At 39.6% G+C, this 24,068-nt stretch overlaps 1 protein-coding gene across 1 annotated transcript; it reads left to right on the forward strand.

Annotated features, from left to right (window-relative positions):
* Positions 1-631: 631 nt before the first annotated feature.
* Positions 632-22,728, forward strand: efhc2 (EF-hand domain (C-terminal) containing 2; the record flags this gene model as incomplete). Its single annotated transcript, XM_079254303.1, has 17 exons — positions 632-673; positions 2,692-2,877; positions 3,069-3,219; positions 3,940-4,163; positions 4,449-4,706; positions 6,348-6,455; positions 7,211-7,349; positions 8,034-8,199; positions 8,324-8,451; positions 8,713-8,909; positions 9,562-9,695; positions 12,142-12,336; positions 14,229-14,321; positions 14,591-14,690; positions 16,135-16,259; positions 16,564-16,622; positions 22,601-22,728. The coding sequence occupies 17 exons, from the start codon at positions 632-634 to the stop codon at positions 22,726-22,728; spliced, it is 2,433 nt and encodes an 810-aa protein (XP_079110429.1).
* Between the last annotated feature and the right edge of the window lie 1,340 nt (positions 22,729-24,068).

A 24,068-nucleotide genomic window follows, 5' to 3' on the forward strand; every position in this document is an offset into this window, starting at 1 on the left:
TAAAAGCCGGATAGTTACACCACTACCAATAGAGTATTGTTATTGGTACTATTGGCTGAGAGATGTCAGAAATGTCGTGTTTCATTCACAGTTTTCACAATGTTGTGGTGGGGAAGGGGGCCCCTGGAACACTGGGCCCAGGGACCTGTGCCCTTTTAATCCGGCCCTGCATATCAACATAAATATGCAATTTTATAGTAAATGCAAATAATACAAAAGAATGAGCGTGAGTTCAAGATTTTGTTTTCCATTATACATGACAAAGTTAAAAATTCCAAAACTTCCAACACCTGTCGGATCTGCTAAATAAAATAAATCGATCAAAATAGCCTTTTTTCACTCTTTTTTTTTTGTTTGTTTGTTTTGTGAGGTGTATGATTTTGTTTAGTCTCTCTAGTCTTTCGTACTAAAATAAATAGTATTATAAAATATATTAGACGGAGTCATTTACTGCAGTATTAAATAAACTTCCAATTTTTCACGCATCGTAACGTTTGAGCGCCCTCTTGTATTGACGTCGTTGCTAGGAGACGCCAGAAGCAAAGCGCTACCATGGTAACCAGTAACAGACTGTTGAGTGAGCTGTTGAGCAGTTTGCTGGAAAAGGAGAACCCAGGATTATATTATCACTATGCCATTGCCGTTTCTGCCAGGAAACACTCCAAACCCTCATGTGAGCTTCTATTTATTTGTTTATTCATTTATTTATCTTTCCTACATTTGTTCCGTTTCGTAGAAATGCGCCAAGCTAACCGTGTAGCATTTAAGCTGATTCAGTTCTTTCAGCAAACTTTTCAGATAAAGGTCAGAGTTACTGTTCTGCTTTGGTATGAGGGGTTATAAACTGTAATTTGTCTAAAGCAAATATAAGCTACGCCTATTATTTTATGGTGTCATTAGTTTTTATAACCCTGTATGGGAAAATGAGCTCATAAACCACCTCTTATTTCAGTAGTTTAATAAAACTTGCTGCAAATGCAAAAGAAAAAACAGACTTTGACTCATGCTAATGAGCTTGAAAGTGGGCTGAGCAGCCTTTTCTTCAAAATGATATAAACCCTATAAGTTTTCTGTCATTTCTTTAAGTAGTTTTCAGGTATGGAGTCCAGATTATCCCAGTTGAAGTCCAGTTCTGTGGAGGATTCATCCCTCTGTTGCCACTGGTTTCCAGTTCAGTCCTGAAGTTATTTTGCATACAGTTGTGTTCATATGTATTCATCCCCTTTCATTAAAGAAAAGGCTGAATTTACAACAGTCACTCAAATAACTGGAGACTTAAAAAAGGAACAATAACTAAACATTTGTAAAAATATAATTTAGTAATATAAGACACTGTTTTTTTCATTTAATTGAGTTAAAGAAAAAACAATCAAACAAACAAATGTGTCCTGGAAAAATTAGAGCACTTTTCTGTTGAACAGTGGGACAAAATACCTGTCAATAGGTGCAGAAGTCTGACTGGGAGGAACAGAAAACACCTGACTGGAGCGGAAACATTAAAGGATTGTTCAACTAAATATTACTTTATGACTGATGGAATATGTAATAAATTATCTTATTTGTTTGCTTTTTAAAAAAAATATTTCTATTGAACCAGAATTAGAAAATAATGTCATGATTTTCATACATTTTTTATTTATTATTACTTTAGTCAGTTTAGCTTATTTTACAGGCAGCTGGGTTTTTTTTTATACTTCTGTAATGAAACGGTATAAATAAATATGAGCACAACTGTACCTCAGCCTTTTCTTCCCATGTTCCTTTCTCAAGGATGCTCCTTGACAACCACCGTTCCATGGCAACCATTTCTGATGATTCTCCCTTCTTTTTTTAAGGACATCACTTTCAGATACTGTTCATCTGTACTGTAATGTTTTAGACATGACTACTTTTTTTTCTGTCTGTCAAACTTTTTTCATCTTGTTTTGTTTGGTTTTAATCGAAGCGACTAAAGAAATTGATGTTTTGTGACAAGCTGTAAGTAAAAAAAGAGCCCCGTTTAAAAACCAATTCTTTGCTGTCTCTTGAGCTTAAGATGCCTTGACAAAATAACAAACAAAGAAAAGTAAACAAAAAGGGAAAAACAATAATTCCATGAGATGCAATATGATTCAGTATCTTTACCAAGTCAAGGCAAGTTTTTTGTAAAGCACCTTTCATGTACCAGACAATTCAAAGTGCTTTACATAAAACATTAAAAGCATTACAGGAGGTGTAAAAAAAAAGCACAAATCACAATAAAATAATAAATTAAAATTGTTAAAACAAACACATGTTTTATCCTATGAAGGGAAGCAGAAAATTAACCCTGCCAGCCAGACGACCCCGGGGGAATCAGATCAAAGATACTTCATGTTAAATTAGTAGTATTTATTTCTATCCAGCAGCTAACTTTGTAAGCATTTTGACTAAAGATTAAAATTTCATTTATTCATTATTACATAACATCATATTATGATACAAATTTTGATCAATATTCCCACAAAATACAGGGTTTAAATGAAAACATGACTGTTTGATAGGTGGACAACATTGTCCCAAAAAAAATCTGAATAATGGTATGAGAGGACTGTGTCCCGATCCTCATAGACAGCTGATTAATTCTTAATAAATTGACGTCATTAATGCGTTTCCATGGCAGCATGTTTTTTACAGAAAGTGTGGAGATGATTAGTTTCTTCTGTGCCGCAGCTGGGAAAGGAGAAATTCCACAAATCCCAGCATTTTGAGTATTTTAATGGACTCCCAATGCTGGTGGAGTCAGACAAGCCGGTGATGGGAGGAGGACGTCTATCTGGCAAAAAGATAAAACCACTATATTCTGTCCATCCCAAAGCGGGCAGCGATCTCCCATCATGGGTAGCCTTTGACAAACAGGTGAGTTGAAACTGATCAGTTATGCACACACTGTACACAAAATGAAAATGTAATTCTATCTGTGTGTTTTTTGTTTTCCTTCGTCTCCATTTAATCAGTTTGAAACAATACTGAACCACCAAAAGCGTGAACTAAACACCATCATCAAAATTAGACTAATCTCACCCAAGATATCCATTTTTTTTATCCAGGTTCTGTGCTTTGAAGCTTATTTTCATGAGAAAGTGCCAATGGCCCAGGATGAAGCTTACAGAATCAGAAAGTGTAAGATCTATTTCTACATCGAGGATGAAACCATCCAGGTGGTGGAGCCAGAGTGCAAGAACAGCGGCATCCCTCAAGGTGTCTGCACCAACACTGAAAATCTGATTTTCAAGTCAAAACATCTATTTTGAGTGTATTTTTTTTTCTTCAGATTTTAGCTACAGTTGTACTTGATATTTATTCATATCCTTTCATTAAAGAAGGAAAAAAAATCAGCTGCCTGTAAAATAAGCTGAAAATGACTAAAGTAATAAATAAACATTTTATGAAAATCATGACATTATTTTCTAATTCTGGTTCAATAGAAATTTCTTTTTTTTAAAGCAAACAATTAAGATAATTTCTTACATATTCCATCAGTCATAAAGTAATATTTAGTTGAAGAATCCTTTAATGTTTCCGCTCCAGTCAGGTGTTTTCTGTTCCTCTCAGTCAGACTTCTGCACCTGTTGACAGGTATTTTGTCCAACTGTTCAACAGAAAAGTCTCTCATTTGTCCAGGACACATTTGTTTCTTTGATTGTTTTTTCTTTAACTCAATTAAATGAAAAAAACAGTGTCTTATATTACTAAATTATATTTTTACAAATGTTTAGTTATTGTTCCTTTTTTAAGTCTCCAGTTATTTGAGTGACTGTTGTAAATTCAACATTTTCTTTAATGAAAGGGGATTAATACATATGAGCACAACTGTAAATAAATAGTCCATTTTCACAGCATAAAACTCAAAAATAATAGTTTTTTTTTTTTTCAAAAAAGTACTTGCTGTTTACTAATACTGTGTTGGTGATGCGGCAGGAACACTTATTCATCGTCACCGTATCCATCTGCCTCCCCCAAACGATGGCAGCTTCTACAACATTTTTCATTTTAACATCAACCAGCAGATGGTGTTCTACTCTCGTACGTTCACTGTGACGAACTGCGACTCCTTCACAAGGAACTTTCTCACAAAACTTGGGATGCGAGTTAATGACCCTGCCCCGGTGCCTGACGACCCCTTCAGCAAACAGCGGGAAAAGGTACGCATGAGTCATACTACTGCTTTGGAATTCAACACTCTATTCACTTTTAATTTCATTCACATTAACACTGAAAACAGCAGAAGCATGACAATAAAATGTAATATTTTGTAATAAAAGTCAAATAAGTGATGAAGTGTAATCATATTCAAATGTATTTCTGATGATTTATTGCCTCACATCTGCCCTGGTTAATTAAAAACATCATTTAAACTAAATTAAAGCATCAGACAAAAACTTCAACCTTATTGTCCTCATTTTAAAAGATTAGATGTCTGTTTTCAGCTTGAGGAGAGTATGAAGCCGCTCCGCCCTTATGAGAGGCGCGACACCCTCAAGAAGTTCCTGGATCATGACGGCAAAGTCCTTCGATTCAGCTGCATCTGGGAAGATCCCAGATGGATGAATGTTCACAAAGGCCCCCGGGAGCTCGTACTTCACTACTACCTGGCTGATGACACCATATCCATCACTGAGGTGGTCCCGCCGAACTCTGGAAGGCTTACCATTACCAAATTCCTGCGCCGCAGCAAACTACCGAAGGTGAGGAGTAAGAAAACAGTTCTTTACACAATATTTCATTTTTGTCACCAGAAACCAAATGAGGAATTGACTTGTAGTTATCATTTAGTATTACGTATGGAGTCAGCAGTTCCTTCTTACCTAAACATACCTGTTATTTCAACCCGGGAAGGAAAACAGGTCACATTGTGTTCAGTAAAAATCTGGATTTTCTTATATTTAAGACTTAATGTTTCATTTTTTATGATCAGTGTTGTATGGACACACTTTGTTTTAATTGTGTGGCAGTGAATTGGCTTATATTCATTATGTCTGGAAAGTGCTTTGATGGGGTTTTGTTGTGACATGTAAAAATTCAGAAAAAGCTGGATGAATGAGATATACAGCCATTATTCTAAGAAAACATCACACAACTTATAATGATTTCATGGTGATAATTGTTTAGTGTTACACATTCTTCCCAATTGTTGCAGTCATCCTCACAGTTGTTAGAGGAAAACATCACAACGATGACATACAAATGTATAATTTAATTAAACTTATTTATTATGATGAAACGCTAAAGCTGCAAATGGAAGGGAGTAAACGTGTCCTTCAGACTGGTTGTATTTGTTTTCCACTGCGGTCTGCAAAGATCATATAATAAACTAATTTACTGACTTGTTGCTGGATGCTTGTGTGAGGAGGTCAAAGCTGCAGGTTGTGCAGGAACTGGGAGCTACTACGGTCACATTAACCGGTGATGCTGCGCATCAGGTTTATGGTAGACACTGGATGTGAGGTGAGACGGAAAGGTGGTAGTTTTCAACCAATGCCTCATGTTAAAAATACTCAGCACTCTGAAAAGTACTATGAAAAGTACTGTCGTCTTGAGGTGCTTTTAAAAAATAAAAACTCTTGTTAACATCTGGCTTGGTCTGTGGTTCGTGTTGTGGAAGTGCACGTCACAGAGGAAGTAACATCTTCCTGCAACCAAAAAGCAGCCTCATTAACTTTGAGGTGGCAGAAACACGTTTTCACCATTTTAGTCTGTAACAATCAGAATTATTACCACGTTGCTGTTTTTTGGCGGCTGCAGCTCAGGAAGACCACCTGTTCGTCAGAGGCTCGGTGGTTTGATCTCTGTAATCATCTCACAACTTAACAGAAAAAAACGCCAAACTCAACCGTAGACCAAACAGATCCAACATGTATGAATGGTTATTTGGAACGTGAAGACTTGCATCGCCTCTCTCTCTCTCCGTTGCGATGCGTTTTTTCCTCTTTTCTTTCAGGCCTCAGTCAGTCTGACAGCACCGCTGCAGCATCCAGTCTCCCCCCAGCATTCTGGCTTTCTCCCCCAGTTACTGACTGAAGCATAATTCATCTTGAGAGACAGCCAGGACTCAGTCATGATTGTGTTTGTGTGTGTTTTTAGTCAGGTAATTTTGTTTGGTTCGATGCCTTTTATTAAATGTCAGGCTTAAAGGTTAACCAGGATCCACTGTCCAATGGCGAAGCACCTCACCCTTCATGGCAGATCTCTCCATCTCTGTCTCTTTCTGTCAGTCTTCCTCCTTCTCTTTATTTGTGTCTACGTTTGATGCAGTTATGTCTGTGTGATGTGTGTCACAAAGCAGTTTTATTCACATCCAACGTGGCCTTGTTTGGTTTTCATTGCAGCACGCTCCAGCCCAAATGAAGCAGCCTGGACAGGTCACAGACCGCACAGTGCTCAACGTGTTGGCCTCCGACAGCCAGGGGGAACGCTTCATGCTGGACAACCTCAAAGTATGTCAAAGTCTAGCTGCACACCACCCAGGCTGACATGATGGTGTGTCGACAGGCATCAGGTTTCCATTAACATGCTGTTAAAAGACAGTTAGTCATTTCTAACCATCTAAAAGAATTCCCGCAGTGCAATTATTTATGTCATCTCACTTTTAGATCGTACAATTATTTCAGTTTCTCAGTCAAAGAAGATCATCACGTCCACCCAACATGTCTCGTGTCAGACTTGTCAGATAGGCATTATGTCTACAAAGTGCTTTTTCAGGATCTTTGCTCGTTTTCCTGACTTTTTCTTTAATTTTGAGTTTAGACTTGTGGAATCTCAGCTCCCAGCTGATCAGTGGAAAATACGTTGGACAGCCTCTGTGCATGCAAGGGTGTGTGGCAATATGCATGCCTGTCTGCTGCAAAGGGATGCAGTTTAAAACTAGTTTTGCATAACATTTCCTCAGACTTCCATTCATCTCTTAAGGTTTGGGATATTTTCAGATGAGGGAAAAAAACCCCTCATCTTGCCACCTTCTGGGTCGCTTTAGTTTAGAAGCTGATTTTCCAAAGTGACAGCTGCCTGCTAGTACAAAACTTGATCACACCACACAACTCAGTTATTTTATAAAAGAGATATTCCTTTAGATTCATATAGTGTGGTAATAATCTGTAGATTGGTACTGGTTGTTTAACTAAACAGAAATAGCTAAAACAAACGCATGCTTGTTTCTCCTCAACTCACTCTTTCTGGTCTCACTTGTTTGCAGACTGGAGCTCTCAATGAGGAGTTTTACACGGACTCGGATCTGGTTGTGGGGGGGACTCTGAATGTGTGGGGGAGGAAAGTCACCATCACCGACTGTGACGAATTCACCAAAAACTACTACCGCTCCCAGTACGGCATAGGTAAGGCGTAGCTAGCAGGCCTGCAGCCCGGCTGGATGTTTTCCTTCTAATACTGCTATGTTTGCTATGTTTAAACAGTTTCTTCATAAGTTTAGGTTTTATGGGTTAAATAATGAATCAGAGGATCCTGTGTTCAGGATGAAGAGAACTATATTGACGACTATATTACTGTTGCATTACATGAATCTGAGCACTTGGGGGCAGTAAGATCAAGCATTATGGAGAGCTGTTACCTCCCAGTGAGACTTTATTCACTATGAATTTATATCTAAAGGAAAACAAGAAGAACTGACTGGTTTTTGTGTTTTATTTGTTGATGAATATTAGAATAAATGATGAAATGCAAGACCAGATAGGCAGCCATCCAGCACAATGTTTCCACAGCTTCACGCTTGAAGGTACTGGAGGCCCATGAAGATTACCAGCAGCAGAAACCCAAGCTTGTCGTGGATGTGCGTGCCACTCCGTGCAGGCCTTTTGGGCTTGCTGCATTAGTCACAGTAGTAAAGCAATCGCAGTCCCTCCTGACAGGCTGCTGTGATGGAGGGTCCTGTCTGACTCAGAGCAGTCAGAGGTTAGATCAGGGATGGATTACCTGCTTCCTTCTGATCGTTTCAGCTCTCCTCCTGGGTTTCATTCTTCTTTTTAAATGTTTAGATTTTTCTCTCTCCTCCTTCCTTTCAGAGGGCTTCACCCCAGTGCAGTACAAAGCTCCCCCGGCCCCCAAGCCGCCGAAACCCGTGCCCCCCTACAACGGCTTTGGCTCGGAGGAAGACTCCTTGAGCTCATGTCGGAGGATTTTGCTCAAACCCCCTAAGAAAGATTTTCACAAATTCATGACGAAAGACAGGTGGGATGACTTACAGCCACAATCAAATGACATAATGGAGTATTTCCGTGTGTTTCCATGTTTGTGGCGGCAGCATCCACCAACTCTGCTGTGTTTATGTCCCCCTTTGATGTGTCCTAAACAGAAATGTGCTGAATTTCTGTGCCAAGTTGATGACCGCCGATCCGGTTGACAGAGACAGGGCGTTCATCCTTTCCTTCTACCTCTGCGATGACTCCATGAGTGTGTTTGAACAGCCACAGAAGAACTCAGGTAGGAAAGTCTGGAGCGAAGCAGGATTCGAAATGCAAATCTATGGCTCTCACGGTAAACGTTAAGATGTCAGATGCAGTTTCCAGCTCCAGGATCTCATGGAAACAGATGACGTTTAGTTGATAAATGAGTTTCATCAATGCAAGCTGAGGGTTCAGTATGGCTTCGATAAAAAGTTTTTAAAAGGTTGATATGAAATTTAATACAAGGTATAGAATACACAGATGTGTATACAGAAACGTCTTGTTTTCCTGCACTAAGGCGTACTTGGTGGGAAGTTTCTGGAGCGCCGTCGGGTGAAGAAGCCAGGCCAGCAGCTGTTTAAGAGCGAACCCTCTGAGTACTTCAAAGCTCAGGATCTGTATGTTGGAGTCGTCCTTTCCATCAATGGTCGCAATTTTCAGCTTGTGGATGCTGACGAATACACGCTGAACTACATGGAGCAGCATGCCGATGAGGTACGGAGGAGCCCAAGGGAAGAGTTCTTTTCTTTTTTTTTTTTTACATGTCCTGCCCAGCATCCTGACAGCAGAATGAAGGTCTGGCTGCAGTGTTGTGCTGAACACATTTACTCTTCCAAGAGGAGCCCGTAGATAATGAGGCTCCTGATGCTTCTTAAGCTTTATTCTTTATTTTATTATTGGTTTCATAAGTCTGTTATTTCAGCTTATAACTGCTGGACCGAACCGGCAAAAAGAGAGATAATAGAGAGAAAGGATAAACAGAGGAAAATAGACAAATGATGGAGAGGAAGACAAAGGAAAGAAGAGAGAAAGAAGAAAAAGAAAACTGAACAAAAAGTAGAAAAGATGCCACAGCAACTATTATGTCTTCTCTACAGAATAACATCTTTTACATTGTTAGAGAATCAAGGATCTAAAGTTTCAAAGAAAGCACAATAAACATCCTGAGTAAAAACCAGAAGTAACTACAAACGGAGCAGCAGCCGGTATATGTACAGGGATGTGGGGGTGTGCTTTTTCTTTTTTGCATACGCTCACTTTCAGTTGTGCTTTTTGGCACAGCGAGCAATGTGACAGTCATCTTTTCCTGAGGTGTTGCTAAATGCCAAGCGTGGTTAAAAAGTCTCTGTGTGTTTTTTGTCAAAAGTTTCCCAAAGCTAACACAGGCAGCATCCTCAGCAAACTGCGTTCCATTCCGGAGGGAAAACGGAGCGAGATCAGGAAGTTTCTGACTCTCAGTGACCCCACCAACACTGGTTTCATCCCATATGAGTCGTTCAGGTACAGTAATAAACCAAGACTGGGTGGAGCTCACTCCCAACCACACAGCTTTATTTATTCATTTTACTCAGACCTTTATTTAAGTAGAAAATATGACCCTTGGGATTTACAATCCTTTTTACAAGAAGGTCCTCGCCAAGAGAGGCTGCAGCTCAACTCAGCAGTTACAACAGAACAGATATACAATATACTCAGCAACAGACTAAACTAGTGTAATACATCAATATAAAATACAACAAAAGAATTAATAAGAGGAAAAACAAAAGAAGAAAAAACATTTAGTTACTTTGAATTTGTTAAAAGGTCAGGATATGAGGCAACGATTGTCAGCCACAGCATTTGCACCCAGATGTTCCCACTTCCAGTTGGTTTAAACTGGTTTAGGTTTACTGGATAATTTTTTTGGAGGCATATGACAGTGTGCAAAGACTCTGGATTCTAAATATGCAACCAAACTTTAACCTTTTCAAGCATAGTGGCCATAGAGTGGACACCTATTTACAAGCTTTTTTCTTGCATATTCATGAGTGAAGATAATATTTTTGTACATTTTTGTGGATGTTTGCGAGTCATCCAATACGTTTCCACTCACTGCAGAATAAATAAATATGTGATATAATTAAACATATTGTAATTGCCCAAGTTTGACTTTGTAATAAACAGGAAAATAAAATGATACAGCTATATTTTATAGAAGAGTTACATAATATAATCATGATTGTACATTTTTTATAAATATTTTACAGAATACATTAAAATAAATCATGATAAATGCTAAATATCACTAATAAACAAAAAAAGTATCATTGCATAAGTCTGTAGAGGTAAAATACTGTATTAAAAAAAATGTTGCCTTGTTTTTTATTAATTCATGCATGAAAGGGTTAAAAATAAGATAAAATGGCTGCATTGCCCTCAGGTTTTTGCTACCTTGAGGATTTCTTTTGTAGGTCTGAAGTTGTTGCAATGAGCTGAATTTAACCGACCCATTGTGGTGTCACCTGCTGAAGCTTTGTGTTCAACATTCAGCCTGTCTGGAGTCAGAAGAGACACTTTTTTAGATCAGCTAGATGTAGATATGATTTAAATTTGGACAAACTTGTTTCTTTAGGGAAACTTATGTCCCATCATAAATTTAATTTTAACAACATCAGAATTGGAATTGGATGTCTGAACCTTTCAGCAATCAATCCCCAAAATGCTTGAAATCATTTGGACAAACCAGCTTTCTGAGACTCAGGTGGTTTTTTTTAGCTGATTTCAAGCTAAAGAAAAAACATTCAGTATTGAATTTAGTTTTTCCAAACTCAGCAAAGTCTTTCGGGACACATAAAAGAAATAAGACTTGGATGAAGACTGTAGGATTTCCTGTTTGCTGAAGGATGAAGATCTGTGGTTCAGGTAGAAAAGACCAAGAATAGCTTTTTATATGAAAGTATGCAGATGGTTTGTTGTTCAGAGAGATGGATCAGACCATCCAATAAGAGCATAAACTGTGTGATGGAGGGTTTTAATTTTCATGAAACAGTTTGTGGAGCTTTATTTTCTGCAACGTATTTAAACATTTCCTTTTAACAGAGTTAGTCTTCTCTCTCTTTCATTAAAGCTCACTTTATTGTGAATCATCAGCTCCAGTGACCAAATTATTCTCTTCTCACCGTTCCTCATCAGCATTACTGAAATCTGAAGAGTGTCTTGCTGCGTGTCGAGTTAGATTTATCTTACGTGTTCCTGCTGCTCTCTGTCATTGTTGAACCAGACACTGATGTCTGAAACATGACTTTTAGTTTCACTGACTCTAATCATGAGATTTAATCTGGTATTTTATTGACCTAATTAGGACATTTTGGTAAATATGAACCAGAATAGAAAGATTTTAAGTATTTATATTTCTAATATTCAGGAGTTTAAGGAGTTTTGTGTTTGTGTTTTGTTTTGTCGGCATGTTAACAAGTTTTATATCACACGAAATATGTTGGACAGCATTAACATCCGCCTGTAGTCAACCAAGAAGTGTATTAACTATAGGCTTAGAATGGGGCGTCATGATGTCATAAAAGAGGAAATAGAAATGTGAGACGATTCAGTCAAGGTTGTGAAAGAAGAAAAATGAGCAGTTGTACCAGGGTGGATCCCTGGGGGACACCATTGGTTACACCAAGGCAACCAGAAGTGATTCCTTCTGCTTGCACACACTGAAATCTGTAAGACGGATCATTTCCAAACCATCTGAAGAGTTTCTAGTGAAACTCAACATCAGAGTTGAATCGTGGATAATTGTCTGCGTGCAAACAATGAGTCTGTAGTTTCTGAATTCCTGAACTCCCTAAAATGTTTAAATCTTGACCAAAGGGAGCAAAAAACATAAGATTCTCTCCAGAGGGAGAATCTTATGTTTTTTCTGAACATAAGATGTTAATCTTTCATGTGAATATGTGCACCGCAGGGGCCTGCTGATGGGCCTGGACTGCGGTCTGTCGGAGCATGAAGCTCTGGTTCTGGGCCGATGTTTCTCCGAGCACAAACAGCCTGAGGAGGACGTGGGCCTGATGTTGGCCGTGGCCCAGGACATCCTTAAGAGGAAGCACTTTGAGAGGTTTCCTGAGATGGTCAGAGATTTTTCACACCATGACCGGCGCAAGTAGGTGACACACACTCTGTATGACATACATGCACACACACACACACGTGTGTACCGTTGCAACAGAGAGGCACAAAAACCCACAGGCAGATCGCATCACAACAAGGCATCAATCTTGCAGCCAGTGGCTTCATATCTCAGAGCAACAATTAGTTCCAGCAATGCGAGAGAGAGAAGCATTGGAACCAGATGGACCCTTAAGACCAGTATGGCATGTGGAGCAACACACCACAGGACAAACACACACACTCAGCCTGCCTCTTTCTGTGTGTCTGACTGTCTCTTCTTTCCTTTTTGTTAATAAAATGATCAAAACGAGGAGACTTTTTTTAACCCAACTTTAACAATAAGGTTAGCTGAAATGGATGGTATTGCCATGGCGATGCGCTCATGTTGCTGTTTATGACTGTTGACACCCTCAGTTAGTGTCACATTGTTCATAAACATCGCTGTAATGGAGATGGCATGACAAGAATGCTCTGTCAGGCCTCTCTGAGGACGACTGCAGTGGTCTAAGAGCACCAGCATCCTCTGTTTCACTCCTTCACATTATCTTTAACACAATATCTTAGGATTAATGAGTCTTTGTTGAATTTTGGAACTGCAGTGTTTTTTAATAACGACAAATTGCAGACGGCTGTTAGTGATGAAAGATGAAACTGAAGCCACAATTTTCAGCATCAGGAAGGAGCATCTTTTCACCAGAGCACCTGATACCAAACACATAATCTGCTCCAGAAGAGGTTAAACCAGATATATATAAAGCATTAACCTTTTAGTAACTCTTTCCCAAGAGATGTGGCTTAGTAACCTGCTAGTTTGAACAGATCCTCGTCGCACTGAGATTACATCACACAAACATGTCAAGCTTTACACAAGCAAGGAAACGGATGAAAGTTTAGTCTCTTCTGTCTCCAGTTTCTTTACTTTTACATGTTTTGTAGCTTGTATCTCCATATTTAAACGGTGTGTACAGCTACAAATCACATCCAAGTATGGATTAATTCTGCAATTCTAAAAATATGAGTCCATTTTGTTGCCCTGATAAAGATAGAGATGGAGTTTACAAAACATTTGTCCTCAGTGAAGCTCCATACAGATTCAGCTTTCAGGCTTGATACAAAACATTCAGCCGATGAAATTCATTTAATTTGATATTGACAAAAACTAATTAAAGACCTGAATGCATCTCTTTGTTCTCCATCATAACGAACGGTTTCATTCGTCTGATATTCAAGACAGAATTACTCAGCGAAGAAGCATCAAATGGCAACTCAAACTGCCTAATTGTAGAGAAACTAAGACAAATAAGTTTAGGTTTTAAGGTACTTGTGTCGATGGAAAGTTTTGACTTTTACAGAGTAAAAATCCTCAACAACAATTTACTGCAAAAACTTGGATTATGGCTTTGAAACAGACCCTGTTTGTAGGAAAGCAGAGATAGCACCCCCACCCTTCAGATTATGGTGATATGATCTACAGACGTGCTCATGTTTCCAGTATTATACTCAAAATATCACTCAGGCTCTACATTCACTACAAAATATTCCTGTCATCCCCACCATCCCCTTTGCTTTTATTCAGAGCTGTGATCAACACGTGTGTCTGTCCATCGGTGCATCTACACAGTCATCCATCACCTTGTCTGTCTTTTAACCCCTTTCTGCTCAGGTGTTTGGTTAGCCGCTACTTTCTTATACTAATAACTGATAATTCAAGATCAGTTGAATGACTTCATGTCTATCTACACCCGTTTCAACTTCGTATAATCCCTCTTCATTTCTTTAACTTTGTGTCATCTCTGCATGAATGAGAGTTGAAGCTGAATGGAAATTTGTCTGGACAAAAGCAGGTCTGAATGAATGTGTTTTCATGCTCTGCTTTGTGTCCAGAACTGGCCGTCTCTCCACTAAAGAGACAAGGACCATTTGTAAAGCCTTCCAGCTTCCAGTGCCTGGGAACCTGCTGGAAGGTCTGCTCAGCAAGTAAGAGCCCACTTCTCACCGCAGGGTTAACGGCGGAGCCGCTCAAGGTCCCGCTACATGTTCAGAGAGGATTTGAAAGATTCATTTTGACAGCTGTGAATCATAGTCCAGATTCTTTGCCCAGAAATTTTTCTTGGCACATTGGAAACATCTCTGAACTCTCATTCAAACTGTGCACTCGTAGAACCGCACAGTCGGAAGGTTTAAAGCCATAGCAGGAGACTTTTAAGAGGACGGATCTGTCTTACCTAAATCCACGTCTGCTGCAGGTTTTGCCATGGAGATGACGTTGACTATCACGCCTTCATTGCTGGCCTCAACTGGCTAGAAAACCCTGCACCACCAGTCATGCCTGAGGACATCTTGAGGGTAAGTGAGAGGGACCACAGCAGTTCACAGAGGAAAGGGAAAAACTTTTCTACATGAGGGTCAGTCAGGAGGACACAGCAGGCCGATTCACAGTGTGTGCGCAGATTTTTAAATAGATGGAAGTGAAAATCAATCTGCATTTCAGTCCAGCCTGCGATGACTCAGAGTAGAAGTCAGCCAAAGTAAGAAGTAAGTGAGCGGAAAGGAAGAGTCAAATGGACAAAAGGACAATTTATCGTGAGCACAACTTGATCAAAAGTGGCACACGCAGACAGAGGTGATAAAAGTGATGGAAGCAGTGCAGCTCCTTTGTTCTTCCTTCTTTGCACTTGTTTCTTTCCTATGTAGCGCTGATTAGGAATGCCTGAGCACAGCCAGAGCTAAGCAGAAACAGGTGAGCAGGAGAGGTGTGCAGCGGAGCATGACAACAAAGAGAAGCTCTGCATGGCTGGAGCCAGAGTGGACTGAATCTGTGTTTGGTTGTGTCTGCGCTAGCACAGTGCTTACTTCACTGTCAGTCCAGCTCTGCCACGGTTTCCAGCTGCTTTTTGTCTTGCTGGAGTGTAAGACCAAACTGGTTGCTCAGTATTGGCTCAGCTTCTCCTCCTTCTGAAGTCACTTTAAGGTAAACTGTTCAAAAAAAAAAAGTGGCCAGTGAACCTTTAGAGATGTCGGACAAGACAGGAAAGTCACGTTGACAGGCCAAGACTGACAAACGTCTCGTTTAGTGTTTGTTTTACACGACAAATGTTCCTGTTATCTTTAGTGTTGTTTTACAGTTGTGTTCATATGTCTTCATCCTCTTTCATTAAAGAAAAGCTGAATTTACAACAGTCACTCAAATAACTGGAGACTTAAAAAAAGGAACAATAACTAAAAATTTTGCAAAAATATAATTTAATAATATAAGACACTGTTTTTTCATTTAATTGAGATGAAGATAGAAAAAAAACCAACCAAACAAATGTGTCCTGGACAAATGAGAGACTTTCCTGTTGAACAGTGGGACAAAATACCTGTCAACAGGTGCAGAAGTCTGACTGAGAGGAACAGAAAACACCTGACTGGAGCGGAATTATCTTATTTGTTTGCTTTTTTAAAAAATATATATTTCTATTGAACCAGAATTAGAAAATAATGTCATGATTTTCATAAAATTTTTATTTATTATTTATTATTACTTTAGTCAATTTCAGCTTATTTTACAGGCAGCTGTTTTTTTCCTTCTTTAATGAAAGGATATGAATTAATATGAGCACAACTGTATATACTCACCAAGGGGCCAAATTTCTAAAAATACAGTATTAAAATGAAGATTTACAGACTCATAAATCATATCATGAATAAAATAATTTATGAAAGAGAGTTTACAACATAAAGAGGAGCTGTAAACTCATTTTAACTCGTGAGTTTTGCAATGACACGCGTCCTTATTTGTCTCCAGTTTGAGGTGAATCCGAGGTTTGATGGCGGAGGAGCTGCGCTGAAAAACATCAACTATTCCACTCTTCTGCAGGAAGTGTTCAGCTTCACTTCCAACCACGAGGACCCGGCCGCCATCATCTCAGCGTAGACACTTAAAAGCAATTCTGCCTCAGGAACAGTAATTCCTCAACACAAACACTGGAGCACGCATCACTCCTTTTTCCATTAAAGAGCATCGGCTAAGCACGCTTTGTTTTTTTTCCATTGTGTGTCGCCATGAAAGCCGCAGGGGACGGGATGAGTGTGAACAATTTGAAAGCTTGTTTTCTTGTGTACAGATGGTTTGGCAGAAGAGGTCCCCACACAGTCCATTTAACTGAAAAATGGATGCTTTAGGGTAGAAAACCGCTTTTTATGTGTTTGTTCACATGTGTTCGTGTGAATCCAGACAAGATGCAGTAAAAGTACAAGGTGTTAAAGCAGAACCATATTTCAGCTCTGGCTCAGGTTTTTACAGCAGTGTCTTATTCAGTCTCTGCACTCAGACATGAAGCTGATAAGGAGCAAATTGCTGATGGAGTGAATGATGTGTTTGACGTGTTGAGTTTTCTCCACAAAACACAGATTATAGATGGGCTGTAATAAGACTAGAAGCCAGAGGCCACAGGAACCTCATGTGTTTATCATCAGAGAACAGTCTGAGAGTGAAGACGTAAGCAGGGGAAATGAGGACAACAGTGTATTTCCTTTTTTCTTTCATTTATCTCACCTGTTTGAGATCCATATCTCCACATTACAGTCCAGGGTTGTAGTAGCGAAGCAGAGCCCTTCTCATCTCCATCAACGCCTTCCAGGTCCCCATGGGGGGGACGCCAGATGGGTAATAAGAGCTCTTGTAAAAAAGATACTGTTGTTATGCAGCCGACAATCACTAATGCATGTTTTTATTGACCAAAATCAAAATGTTTCCTGACAGAAAGAGCCGGAATCAGCTGAGAGACAGCAGCGCAGCCGTTTACTTGTGTGTTTCCCTACTGCACACCTGATTAAAATAAAATAGATCTCAACTGTTTGTTAAGTTCTGCACAAGGCCGTTAACGACTCATTCATCTGAATAAGGAGTGTTGCAGCAGGGAAACATGGGGACCTGTTGCTTTAGCATTTTATCTCTGTAACTTTCAGTCTCACCTCCTGCAGGCAGAGTGAAAAGGGCTGTGATGTCTGTAGCAAGTCCTGAGTCGACTTGTAAGCCTCCACTCGCATCTACTGCTCCAGTATTTACATGTTTTCCTTCCAGAGGTGGAAATTCCTGGTCCAGAAAGTAAAAGTTCTGCCATCTACCTGTACATTTAGAACAGGTGTTTTCACTAACAGGCTCGTTTACCTGGCAAATAAACTCTGCTCATTAAATTCAACTGGTTTGGTGACTGGTCGGACAGGACTTTTACTTTCTGGACCAGGAATTGCCACTTCTAGTTCCTTCTTACGCTCACCTGCGCTCATATGACCGAGTCATGAGAGGGCTGGCGGAGAACTTAAGGAACACCTGTTGAGGAAATCCTCTTCATTTCAATCAAGTCTGGAAGAATCAATACAACAGGACTGGGAATCACAGTCGTTTACATTTTCAGTGTGGTTCTTTTTGTCACCTTTAAATTCTGAACGCCCAACATTCCTGCATACTGTAGCTTTCACCACAAACCTCTGGATTTATCCATATATCCGAGTGTGTGAAAACATACAGAAGAGAAACTTAGCGAGAGTGAACTCCACAGAGGTGTAATTTACAACAGCGGCACTCTTTTTATGTGCAGTGCTGTCTGTGTGTGGCAGCAGTAATATATAAAAAGGCGCGGGTGGTTCAGGTTGAGGCGCCACTGTAATCAGAGCTTGTACTGCAAATTATAGTTAGAGGCGAAGTCAAACGTTGGGTAATCAACCACCCAATCACCTCTCTGTAACCACACACATTCACACCGCTTTGTCCTCTTCACACCGAGTACAGAAACAGAGCATGACATCAGCCGGGGCATTATCGGGTCCTCTCCGTCTGCTTTCACACATACTAAAATACAGGCCTCCTCAGTGACACGCCACCAAAACACAATGGGTGACGTTTGATGCGGTCAGTGGTGGCAGGGAGCTTCCCCAGCGCATGCTTGGCCTTTTTTTTTTTTTTGCCTTCAGAAGCATGCCATGAATGAGGGAGGAATTTCCACAACCCCCCCTCTCCTCATCCAAGCGCTCCTTTTCCTCCTTTCAGTCGCTCTCCTTTTACATCCATTTCTTGCCCTGTCATGCTCTGTTGCCCAGCAACAGCAAACAGAATGAGCTGCAGCGTCATCGTTGGTCTCTGACATCTGATTGCACCATATGACCGAACATCTTCCACAATTAGACCGGATGGGATTCTGAATGTCCAGATTAATATAAAGCATGCTGTTGCCAACAAAGCCATGAAAAGACCCAGACAGCGCATCACTACAACATATGCTTTGGAAACACTGGTGATACTTATCGTTATATAAAAGTCAGGGAGTTAAATCACACGTTAAATGCAAAAAACATCGAGCTAAAACCTTCATGCTTTGATCTAAATGTTAGGATTATTATTTCAAAGCCTGAGTTAGCTACAGACATCACACATAATAAAGTTTGCTTCTTGTTTGAGTTTATTTGTGCACACATGTTAACACAGAGTCATTAAGGCAGAGCAGCTATAACCCCTTAAAATCCCTTAAAATCTATTTTAATAAAAAAAAAAATGTTATGGGGCAAATTTTATAATGTGATTACAAGGCAATTAATCAAGGCTAATCAATTACAAATTAGATACATTTTTTTAACCGAGTCCCACCTGCTCGTGCCAACATGCTGCTGCAGCCAATGTGGCTTCACTCAGTTCTCACCCACCAAGCTTGAGCCTTTAAGAATAATTCTGCAGTTTATCCATAAAACATCCAGTTGTGGCACAAAAACATTTATTTATGAGGGCAAATAATTGTAACACCCATTAACAAAACTGCCAGAAAAAATTCTTGAGAAATAATGGTGCAATACCAGAAACACCCAAATAAGTTCAAACATTTTAAAAAAGGAAAATTTACAATGCAATTTGAAATTTGGAGTAAATGACTGAACTAAATAAATTAACTACCGTAGTTATGTCCAGTTGTGGCAGTTCCTGGTCCAGAGAGTAAAAGTCCTGTCCGACAGCTGCTCCAACCAGTCACCAAACGAGCTGAATTTAATGAGCAGAGTTTATTTGCCAGTTAAACGAGCCTGTTAGTGAAAACACCTGTTCTAAATGTACAGGTAGATGGCAGAACTTTTACTTTCTGGACCAGGAATTACCACCTCTGGTTACGTCTCAGTCAGTGTGAGAAAATGTGTGTTCGTCGGTGGGTCCAGCAGTTTGCATGAGGAGATGGAAGGCAAGGAAAGTTTATTTGTCTAGCACCTTTCATGTACAAGACAATTTAAAGTGCTTTACATGAAACATTAAAAGCTTTACGGAAAAAAAGCATAAAAGAAAATATAAATGACAAAATCACAATAAAATCATAAATTATGTTAAAATAATTAAACGCAGAATTAACTAAAAGTTACTGTGCAGATGTCATGCGTATAGGCGCACGAGAAAAGAGATGTTTTAACCTGGATTTAAAAGTTTCCACATTTGGTGAGAGTTTAATCTCCACTGGCAGTTTGTTCCACTTGTTTGCAGCGTAACAGCTAAATGTTTAGTCTGGATTCTGGTCTGGACCAGTTGACCCGATTCTTTGGATGGAAGACAAATATGATCATTTTACCAAACTTAACCACGTTTACTGCCACGTGAATCGAAGTTTGCACCAAACGCTGTCATGAATCACCCTCCCCAAAGATGTGTCCTCTCAGCATGCAATGGTGTTCATGTGGTTTGTGCGACAGCTTCCTGTTGCCTCTCTCCGTCTCCACTCAACACAAACACAACATGAAGCCCGGTTGTCCTGTCGGCCTCTCCTGTTCGGCCCTCGTTCCACTTTACTGCTGCTCTGTTTGGGACCGCTGCACTGTAAAAACCGATACGCAGGAAGTTCACAAACGTCTCTAGAGTGGGGAGGATCTGAGCATGTTGCACACGAGCAAATATGCACACGGATGTGTGTGCGTGCATGCATGCTGCCGTGCGTGATGGGCTTAATGGAAGTCTGATGGAGTCATGGCTAATCTATGAAGCCTAAACAGATATTTGAGAGGAAGAAGGGGGGAGACGTTTCTGTTTACTGGCTGGCTTCCCTTCTTTTCTCATGACAACAAATCTTAAACGTGGAAGCCTGCAGACACACACATCACAGAGCACCTGTGCTCACATGTTTTTCTCCCAACTGTTCCCCAAAGCAGCAGCTTTTGGACCGACAGTTCACTCTAAATATGTCTTTAATTGGTTGTTTTAGTGGAATTTTTAGTGGAAAGCCCCAATATTACAACCTGATTGATTATGTATGGTCTTTGTATTTCATACACAACTTCAGAGAGGCTATAGCCGCGCCAACATGCCTTCACCCCTGGCACAGGTTCACTTTCAACTAATAATATGCAATGTACCATGTTATTTATACTTTAGCATGTGTATTTGTTGGAATAATAAATTCTGAGGCAATCCATTTGGGAAATGAACCCTTTAGCTGCTGATTTGAAATTAAAATGTTGTCAGGGCATGTAAAATGTCTGCAGGCTTTAATTTAATGGTGGGATCATTTATTATTGGTCTGCTGAAACAGACGTTTAACGCTAGTTAATCGTAAGTTGATGGCAAGACCCTGACAGACTCAAAATCCTTTAGTTTCAGCAGAAACTCACTCCCAATACATCTTTTTCTGACACATACCAGCTGCCCCAGTGCCTACAAAGCCAACAGGACAGCATCATCTGCAAATGTTAACCATGTGATCTTAATCTGGCCGAACTGAAAACCATTCTCCCCTCCCCGGGTTTTGTCTAAAACATCTGTCCGTAGGGATGCATATGGCATGTTCTGTTAGCTTTCTGTCTTTATTGTCACCTCAATGCACTCATCTGGTAAAAACCATGAACTCTCACTGATCTGATTCAGTTATTAAATACTGCAATGACAAGACAGACAGATGCCTGATGGCCAACTAACTGGTCTGGAAAGGTTTACAAGTAATCAACTAGGACGAAGGGAACCTGGGTTCGTCCAAGTTCTAACTTTTATTTTACAGCGACTGAATGTCTCGTAGCAAAGGCCGATGTCCTGCCGTCATGATCAGCAGGTCGCTAACTTTCTCCACATCCACATCTACACGGAGTGAACTCTGCTCCACGCTGCTGAGTCCTGACAGGAGCAAAAAGCTGGTTCAGGTTTTCACAGCCAGGGGGGCCAACATTCTTTTTATTGTATTTATTTAGGTTTCACTTGTGTTTATTTAATTTGATTCTGTTTCGTTTGATTATGTTGCAGTTTGTTTTATGATTTTCATTTTCAGTTTTGTTTTCTTATGTTTTTTTTTTTTTTATTATTTATTTATCTTGAACACCTATTAACTTTCTAATTTAATAATGTAATATTGGACTAATTTAATTTCGTTTTAATTTTCTTTTCTTTGTGTTCATTTTTTAATATTTATTTTTTATATAATTCATTTTTATATTTTTTTGTTCGTTTTATTTTTTGTATTTTTATTTAGTCTTTGTGTTATTTCATTTGGGTTTTTTTTTTTTGTCTGATTTTGAGGTATTTAGTTTTATTTAATTCATTTTGTTTTGTTTTCTTATGTTTTTTTTAATTTATTTATCTTGAACACCTATTAACTTTCTCAGTGAGACTAATTTAATTTCATTTGAGTTGTTTTTAGTTTTTTTTATTTTTTGTTTGTTTTATTAGATTTTTTGTATTTTTATTTAGTCTTTGTTTTATTTGATTTGGGTTTTTTTTTTTTGTCTGATTTTGACATATTTAGTTTTATTTAATTCATTTTGTTTTGTCTTATGTTTCTTTCTTTAATATTTATTTATCTCGAACACCTATCAATTTTCTCAGCGAGACTAATTTAATTTCCTTTTAATTGTTTGATTTTTTTTTTGTACTTTTTTGTTTGTTTTATTTGATTTTTTTTTTTGTATTTTTATTAAGTCTTTGTGTTATTTGATTTGTTTTGGTTTGATTTTGAGGTATTTAGTTTTATTTAATTAATTTTGTTTTGTTATGTTTTTATCTTACTTAATATTATCTGTTCCTAATGTGTCTGTATATCATGATAGCTTCTTATATAATGGCACCTTGGTTTTTGTCAGATAGAAGAAATATTTTCTGACAAACAAGCTGAAAAAAGTCCGGCATTAAACGTATTTCTACCTACCTGTTGGCTCCTCATTAGGAAGAGCTCAGTTAGTTTTGGAGCAGGCTGTCATGGAGGGGTATGTAGAGACCGAGGAGCTTGTTAAGTGCTCTCCCTGTGGACCACACTCTTCTGTCACAGCTCTTCTGTTGAGACGAGGAGAGCTTAGTAAAGTGTTTTTGGCTGCTCTCCGTCATTCCGGTGATTCCTCGGTGCCTATGGGCATTGGCACAGGGAGCGGGATGGAGGGAGGGAACGCTCAGGCTTAGACCCCGCTGTACAGGGTCAGCTGCTGCTCCAGGTGCACATGGGAAAACACTTAGCTGCTTTCTTGTTGTTCACATCTTCCTCTATTTCTATTTTCTTTTACAGTCGACTCTGCTTTCTCCCACACCCAGCGGTGCTGTTCACGTTCTGCGAGCAACATCACTCACACGACTACCTGCGTGCACGACAGATGAGTGCTAAGATCATTAGCTGCTCTGTTGTCTGCACTGTTGCCGTCTGAGAAGAGCAGTTTCTCTTTGATACCAGTGTTTTCTCCCTGTGCTTGTCATTATCTCCTCTATTCTGAGCATTTGTGTGGACTTAGTTTCTGTCTAAACTCCATTACCAGACCTGCTTCGCTCATCAAATATCAGTTGTCTTTGGCAGCTGCTGTGACATCACTTTACCTGGTCAGAAACACAGAAAGTTATTCCACACCAGAGGTAAATTACAGCTGAGGGACTATTTCTGTCAGAGGTTTGGCTCCCAGTGGAAACCATTTTCAAGGGAAAGATGCTGTTTTTTTTCCCCTGCACACTGGTCCAAATAAATCTCCCGAAATTATAGCCCACTTCCTTGTTTTTTCATGTAGCATTAAAATAAAGCTGAAAATCAATCTTTGAAATGAAGAGCGATCAGTCAGTCAGTCCACAGCCTTCAGTCCTCTCCAGATAACACCCACCAGCTCCAGCACTGTGGAAAACTGACAAAGGAAACTATTTAACTCCAAAGATAAGCAATTAGAGATTTAAAACTCTTGGAAAAGGATAAAATGGCCAATGCTTGGACTTGCAGATGTGTGAGCTCTGATGTGACCCTGCCCTGTTAATCCCCTTCTGATGAGGAGATGACACATGTCACATCCCATCCAGTCACGACTCCTGCGCTCATGGGGACAGGACGGCAGGATCAGACTGCCTCCAGCCAAGGTGGGCCTCGATCAGGACCAGGACATCTCTCACATCCCATTCCTAGCAGTCATCGGCTGGTTTGCTGATGTAACGCAGGCGCAACCTGACCTGCAGGCCTAATCACCAGAGCCCCAGGGTACGCTGCAAAATGCTAACCAGGCAGTGACACATGATTAAAATGGATCTGAACAAGTGAAGTTTATCATCCTCGTACAGAGCAGGTTACCTGTCTACAGCTGTCACATAACACTAACTTAATTTGCTCTTTATTGCTGTTATTACACCAACTATCGCTACAGAAAGTGAAAGTGTTTGCACAAGTTGTCAGAGAGCTGCTTTTCTAGCAGTTTATCATCTCAGAGTATCCCCAGTTTTTTTCCTCCTCTCTGCCTCTCCAACCCCACCAGCCCTCCTTTCTCCACATATGGGAT

Source organism: Telmatherina bonti (genome assembly GCF_933228915.1).
Source record: "Telmatherina bonti genome assembly, chromosome: 15".
In the NCBI taxonomy this organism is placed as follows: Eukaryota; Metazoa; Chordata; class Actinopteri; order Atheriniformes; family Telmatherinidae; genus Telmatherina; species Telmatherina bonti.